General features: G+C 47.0%; 1 protein-coding gene across 3 annotated transcripts in view; it reads left to right on the top strand.

Moving 5' to 3' along the window:
* The first annotated feature begins 1,141 nt into the window (after positions 1 to 1,141).
* SLC17A6 (solute carrier family 17 member 6) overlaps positions 1,142 to 7,472 on the top strand; it is a 36,528-nt gene continuing 30,197 nt past the window's right edge. For all 3 annotated transcript variants that reach the window (XM_011362588.1, XM_011362590.1, XM_011362589.1), the window contains exons 1-3: positions 1,142 to 1,432; positions 4,117 to 4,369; positions 6,004 to 6,122. In XM_011362588.1, coding sequence (XP_011360890.1) covers positions 1,347 to 1,432; positions 4,117 to 4,369; positions 6,004 to 6,122 — 458 coding nt within the window. In that variant the 5' untranslated portion in view covers positions 1,142 to 1,346. The remainder of the gene's footprint in view (positions 1,433 to 4,116; positions 4,370 to 6,003; positions 6,123 to 7,472) is intronic.

The raw sequence follows: 7,472 nt of genomic DNA, 5'->3' as shown, positions 1-7,472 counted from the left end.
TAAACTACCTGTCTTTTATTTAACCAAGGGTACTGAGGTTGTAACTATTCTTTCTTTCCTTTCCCTTTCTCTCCTTTTTTTCTTTTCTTCTTTCCCTCTCTCTCTCTCTCTCTCTCTCTCTCTCTCTCTCTGTCTGTCTCTGTCTCTGTCTCTCTCTAATTAGGGGTTAAAACAAAACACCCAAACAATATAATTATGCATTCTGTTTACATATCTTTTATATCCAGGGGAGCTCATTTACCTCAGAATACCACGAACATAAGTAAAATATATTGTAATCTTTCTTCCCTACAATACCATCAGATGTGATCTCAACGTGCTGGGTAAAACGTAGGAGACTAGAAGTAACTTGTCAATTTTTAATAAAGTCTTCCTTCCTCGCAGAGCTAAATGCACCATTCTCCCTGTAAACTCTGGCGATGATGACATCTTCCCAGTTGGTCTCCATAGCATCCATTTCTGTAGATCCCCAGAATAGTCCTTGTTTAGGGAGATCCGCCCAGCTCCCCTAGAAAGTTGGCAATCTGGTCAGCCAAAAGAAGCTGCCCCTTTTCCTGAAACTTACTCTGTCCGTGGTGCTGAACCATCCTGCCGAGACGCTCCCACAAGGGCGCTGTCAGCCGTGCTGAAAAAATTCTTCCCTGACACTGCCCAAACCAGGACTGTGTATCTGTTATTTACTCACGTCCTCAAAGAGCAGCAAGCTTTCTCCATCTTAATTCGACTCTACCGCAGAGCAGAGTTGCGCCGGCGTGATGGGAGGAGATCATAGACAAGGAGAAAAACTAATAGCAGCATCGCTCACCTGAGACCCAGGATGCTCCCATGAGTTTGAGAAGTGCTCTCTGCTCTTTACAGCAAATACAACATTTTTTAAAAGTGCTATTCTGACTTTGTCCTTACACAAGGGTTCTGTGATATTTCCACCCTTCCATTTAAAAGCCACAAGATTTTATAGCAATGAGGCGTTCAACACCGGGAATTTAAATCGTTTTTCAGTGGACTGACTTCCAGGACAAGGACTCATCGGCACCTGCCCAAATACCATGGCACTGCGTGCGCCCTTTGCTACCGGATCCTCCCCTTCCAATGAGACTTTCTGATTGTGTCTACCAACTCTCCTATTAGGAAACCCGTGGGTTGCATGCAGCTATTCTGTTGTATTTTCGTTCTCACTCTCCCTCCCCTCTCTCACTAGCACTCTTGCTGGAGGCACACCAATACCTTTCTGCTGAGGAGAAAAAGCCCACAACTACCTTAAAGGGTTAAGACAATATGCGCAACTCTCACCTTTTATAGCGATCACTATTTAAATTTGGCAAGAGCTGACACCAGTCTTTGCAGGAATGGAGTCTGTAAAACAAAGGATTTTGACCCCAGGAAAAGAGGGGCTAAAGAATTTTGCCGGAAAATCCCTCGGCCAGATCTACAGGTAAGAGAGAGCAAACCTATATTTGCCTGGGGCTCAGCATGAAAAAATCTGCAAGGCTATTTCCGTAAAACCTGGTTGCTTAGAGAGATTGTAATATGATCGGAAAGTCTTTTTTTGTTGCTCATTGCTGGAGCGGGGCTGCTCTGGAAACTTGCTTATTTATTCAGGAATGTTGTACTAAATGAACCTGTCTGCTTTGTGTATGTGTGTATGCGATTTTTGTTTCGGTACCTGCAGATTCTCATTATTTCTTATCCAGGATTTATCCTCTTTACAATTGAAAAATGACCAGCAGCTATTCAAAGAACCTTTCTTTTAGTGCTTATAGTGACATCAAATTAAATTCCTTTGATGCAGACAAATTAATAAAAAAAAATACAATCCTTTAAAAATATTAACCAAGAAATTCCAAAGAGTAATTGCAAAAAGAAATTTAGATCTTAGCTTCAAAATCACTTGAGTAGTGAATCTCCGGTAGAATCATCCTTCTGTACAGAAGGAAGAAGAATCAAAATATATCAATAATTGATAGCTGAAGCAGTTCTTCTCTCTGAACTTGAAACAATGTACAATGTATTTTTTATTATTTGACTTCTCATAGAAGTCTGTTTCTTGCATGGGAAATGGCACAGTACTTTAAAAAAAGACATAATAATAACCAGCAAAATGACTTTGAAAGAACTAGAAATTATTTAAATTTTTTTATCTTCCCTGTAGCCATTGTACTAATTATGTGGTAAACTTCTCAACATTAAATCACTTCAAGAACATTACAGGAATACACTTTTTCTTAATCAGAGCAAAGTCAAGAAGAGAAGGCAGAAACAAAAAGAAACGATTCCAAGAGAACACTCATTTTCATAGCTGGGAAACTTAAGACTTTGGAAATGTATAGGAAATGTAAAGAAAATGACCAATGTGCCTCCCAAATTGCAAAATCTCTTCCGTTTTGGGGGGCTTTGTGCGGGCTCAGTCATGCTATGCGGCAGTAGGTACCGCAAGGGCCTGCAGTCCCTTGGCTGCCCTGGAAAGAGCTGTTGTTCCCCAGCTCAAGTGCCATCAGGTGGGGAGTTCAGGTGCAGAATTCAACTTTGCATATATGAGCATATGAAGCCAATGTAAGAAAATAATAAAATTTCGTTAGCTGAGTTTTTCCATCCCAGAATAAATTGCCCTGTGCTCTACAATTGGGATTGGACTTTAGAAATAAGCATTAACATAGCCACGACTACCTTTCTGACCCATTCCCAGGCGATAATTTTGCAGAATTTGGAAGTCTGACTTTCCTCCCCTTGCCCCTAGTAATCTCAAATCTCAAGCTGTGCATTCTTGGAATTGATCTGAAATTTTCATTTGCTTTGCCCGTGTGCATGAAAACAATTGTGTGTGGCTACATCATTTTAAAGAGCACACACAAAAATCAATTATATGGGGGACTGGAAAAAACCTGCAAATTGTAAACGGAGAGGTTCCTTGTTTAAATATTGAAAGTGTCCATCTCAAGGGTCCATCGGTGATGTTACCGTTCACATTCACCTTTTTAAAATAGTAGTTTCACGGATACACCGTGGACTAGAACAATATTATCAACTTTTAGTAACATGGTTCCATCACTCCGCTCTCCCCTTCTCCCTGCCCCCAAGGAGGAAAGCCTAAAAGTAACTGAATCAGGCAGGTGAAATCTTGTGAAATACTATGCATATTTAAAAACAAAACAAAAACTAAATATGAGACCTTTCACCTTGGCCGGAACATCTTAGCAGAGTTAATTTGGGGCGCGTTTGTATATCTGGGACTCACATTTTAAGTCTTTGGAAATGGGCCCGTGACATTTTTCAGTGTTTGTAGCCGAGATAGTAATGACGCAAGATTGTGAATAATTAATTATTCATGTTCTGGCAGTAGGAAGCTTAGGTGTCGGCGGCCATATGTTGCGGAGGTCTTTGTTTCAAACTCGAGTAAAAGGCGGGGAGACAGTGAAATGTGTAACCGGAAAGTAAACGCTGATCTGGCACCCTGGGGCTGGAGGACCGGGCGGTAGAGTGCGTGACACTCCCAGAGAACGTTCGCAGACCTTCTCCGCATCGGCACTGGACTGGGGAGGCCTTAGGCCCCGTGGGCGCCGGGCTCGGCTTGGGGACGGGATTGCGGTGTTCTCACCCCGGAAAGCTTCAATTTGACGGGGAAGGAAGGGGTAGGTCGGGTGCAGGCCAGTGGCTGCGCCGGCCCCGCAGCCCAGCGGCTTGCGGGAGACTGGATGGCTGAATAAATTTTCTGTCGTAAGAGTAAACCGCTGTGGTGGGAGGCGCCTACACAGGTGCTGAGAAGAAGCCTTTGGGGTAACCTTCATAAACTGCAGAGCCCACAAGAAAGTTAGGCCCAAGCCTTCTGTGTATGTGAAGCAAGGCGCTGAGGGGTATATCCCGAGGGAATGGGGACTGGGTACCAGAGGCCAGAAGGCATTAAAGTTGAAGAGATGCTGCGGAAGGGAGGAGGACTGCCAGAGGCTGAAGAACCCATGAGGTCCTGAAGCCTGGTGTCTTTCTAACTCCTTCATCCCAGAGGAAGGAGAACGGGTCAGAGCTCCTTCCCTCAGCCCTGACTGGCCCAGAGGATTGGGAACGGGCCATCGTTGGGAGTGCCTAACCCGACGCGTCCTTGCCTCTCCCCACTCTGCCGCACAGGGTGCTGGAGAAGAAGCAAGAGGCCGGGGAGACCATCGAGCTGACGGAAGATGGGAAGCCTCTGGAGGTGCCTGAGAAAAAGGCGCCTCTGTGCGACTGCACGTGCTTTGGCCTGCCGCGTCGCTACATCATTGCTATCATGAGCGGCCTCGGCTTCTGCATCTCGTTCGGGATCCGCTGCAACCTGGGCGTGGCCATCGTGGACATGGTCAACAACAGCACCATCCACCGCGGGGGCAAAGTCATAAAGGAGGTGGGCAACAGCTGGCAGAGTGGTTGTGCAAAGCCACATGGCCCGTTTGAGCCCCGTTTCCCCCGTCCCCCCTCCCCCAACAGACTGCATGAAGAAGGCCTGGATGCTTACTCAGTCCCCTTCTAGCAAAGCTCTTATGAAATGGACCCTTCTAGTATTATCCTCTCCCTTTTTGTGCCCGAAGCAAGTCGCTTCTGCCGGTTGGGCCTTCCTTTTCTTACCCGCAAAGTGGAAAATAGTTTCTAGCTCACTAGGTTTTTGAGAAGAGCGACTTCATACAAGAAGTTGCTGCTTAGTAATGTCCTCTAAATCTAAATTGAAATATTTTTCATTTATTCAGAGTAATAGAGCAGCGTGTTATAATTTCCCCTGACTTCTTCCAATTCCCGCCAAACATTCTTAATCAAAATGAAACAAAAACAAACAAACAAAAAAAACAAATCAAATCCACAATGCGCACATGGACAGTTTTCCCCGAGGGGGTCTCCAGGAGCCTTCCACCTGGCTGGGAGGTCAGAGATGGTGCTGCAGCGCAGGCGCGTCTCGGGGTCTCGGGAATCCAGTACCCTAGTCCTACATTTGTGTGTGTTGGGTGACTCCTAGGGAGAAGAGAGTCAACGTCAAGTTCACAGAAACCGGTGGGTCCGTACTTTCCGTTTAGGGATCTGAGCGATCATAAGCCAAGAAGAGCAAGGGTTGTTGGGAGGAGTAATTTGGGACGCGCTCTGCACACGTAGGCGGTGAGCGCTGACTCCCCAGAGGGATTCCGGGAGACCCTGCAAAATGTGTTTGGTTTCAAATTTTCATTCAAAGGGGAAAAAAAGCAGCCCCATTTCCCAGGCGGAATAAGCACTCTTTTCCCTTTCTGATGCAGATATTTCACCCGAGTTTACTTTAAGGTTCGCCAAGTGCAGCCCCTCACGCTGGTGAGGGAAGAGTTAGGCCCCGACCTTCAGACACACCACTCCCGCTTTCTTGACCTCCCCAAAGCACACTTCTCTCTCCACTGACTCTGCAAAGAATGACTTACTCCAAGTCATTCTGGTCCACACCGATCCCCATTTTGCTGGGACCATCCTTCCCCTCCGCACCTTCTGTTCCAAGGTCCCTGCCTTCTCTCCTCAGAATTTCCTGAGTTGGGTTCCTTTCTCCAAGCGATGACACCACTGTCCTCACTGACAGGCGTTGGCTAAATGCACCCTGCCAGGTGTCTCTATCCCCAGCTAGCTAACGGAATCTCTTCCTGGAGAGTCCAAATTTCCCCAACTGGAGTCCTGAGGATTCCTCATTCACTGAGGTGAGGTGATCCGACCGGCCCAACAGTTTTCTGAGAGCAAAGCCAGGGGGCCCAGCTTTGCTACTAGTCACAATAGATTTTAAATGAGCACTATTTTTCAGTTAAAAGAGATATTTCTTCCCTACAAGAAGGTATAGATTCAACTTTATTAGGAAACGAAAATTGAGCAACATCCATGTCCGAAATGGAGACAGTGGAGGGTGGGGCGGGGTGGGGGAGGGGAGGGTGAGGACTATTTGGCCCGAGAATTCCTGAACGAAAATCATAGCCCAGGCACTGACTGCTCTCTCCCTCCACCCTGCTTTTAATTTTAATTTTTTTTTTCCTACTCCCATAGAAAGCCAAATTCAACTGGGACCCAGAAACCGTAGGGATGATCCACGGTTCTTTCTTTTGGGGCTACATCATCACGCAGATTCCGGGCGGCTACATCGCGTCTCGGCTGGCAGCCAACAGGTAACGCGCCAGGAAGGGCTAGGGCTCGACGTGGTGGTGCTTGTACACTTGGAAGGGCCAGAGGAGGCTGGGGGAAAGGACTACAGTCCTGCGGGGTTTGGGAACTCCTGGGCGAGGTCCCTGGCACCTCCTTCTCGAAGTGGTAACTCTTGATGCCTTCTTCCATAATGAGGCTCCCAAAAGGATTGGGCTCTCTCTCCTGGGAGGGCGCTAGTTGTCGCTTTCTATTTGCTCTGGCCCAACCGGCCCTTCACAAAATAGTCGACGTGCCTTTAGGTCTAGGAGGAGCTGAGGCCCCGCAGTGAGCTGACCAAGCACGGACTGTGAGGCTGGAGCACAAAGAGGTGGGGGCGACACGTGCTGCGCTCTCGCCTGCGAGTCCCGAGGGTGCCCCGGCTCCCTGAAGGGCTGACCTCCTGGCAGGGCGCGTCGAAAATACGGCCGGGGAGCCAGTCCAGATGGTGCTCTGGGTCTGAAGGATTTGTCTCTATGGAGGCAGGGGGGATTTCAGGCGCCCGGGGTGCGATTCCACCTGTTAATGAGCTCCGCAGAGTAGGGGCGGGGTGGGGAAGGTGCTCAGCTGCGACCGGCGGCCTCCAGCCTTGCTGCGGTAGTGGCTGCAAGTCCTGGTCCTAGCGCCAGCCCTCAGGAATGTCCCCAGCGCATTCAGAGGGACTCCAACATTGGGGCATAAGTACTGATGGTGTCAAGGAGCACAGCCTGGCCCTCGGAGGGTGTGAGCTTCATTTGCTTCATTGTAGCATAATAAAACTATACGCTCCTTAAATTTTAATTGTTAAGCTGAGCAAGAACCCATGTGTTCGCCCTTCAGCTATTGCTTCATAGAGACCCCAAATAAAGACTTCAGGTCTTCCTTCAGATCTTGTACACATGACCTCACCTTCTCCCTCCCTCCAAAACCTGGGAAGTAATTTAAGACTGGGCACCTCTCTAGTCTTGATATCTTCTCTGCTTTTGTAAACTGGTTCCTCCTCAGCTCTCAATGAAACCTTCCTTTGGCTTCAATCTCATTCACCAGAGGTGTCTTCCTGTCCAAGATTTCTCCATCCTCTCCAAGGCCTATGAAGGAATTCTTGGAAATTTATTTTAGGTTTAATGACTGTAGGGTGAGGATTTTTGGACAGTCTTTCACGAGTTCTAGAGGAGAGTGCCATAGCTTAGGAATATTATGTTTAGCCTGACATTATGGAGTATTAGCATTCAGGCAGAACAAGAGGCAATTTTTTTTTTTTAAAGAATCAGTTTAAAATGAAAATGATTAACTGTGTAAAATGAAAATGATTAACTGTGAATGAGATAAATCAAATTAAAAAAACTGATATCAGGCAG

Source organism: Pteropus vampyrus, unplaced genomic scaffold (assembly GCF_000151845.1).
Source record: "Pteropus vampyrus isolate Shadow unplaced genomic scaffold, Pvam_2.0 Scaffold76, whole genome shotgun sequence".
NCBI classification, from domain to species: domain Eukaryota; kingdom Metazoa; phylum Chordata; class Mammalia; order Chiroptera; family Pteropodidae; genus Pteropus; species Pteropus vampyrus.
Note: the sequence above shows the minus strand (reverse complement) of the source record. Positions and strands in the feature narration are given on the sequence as shown.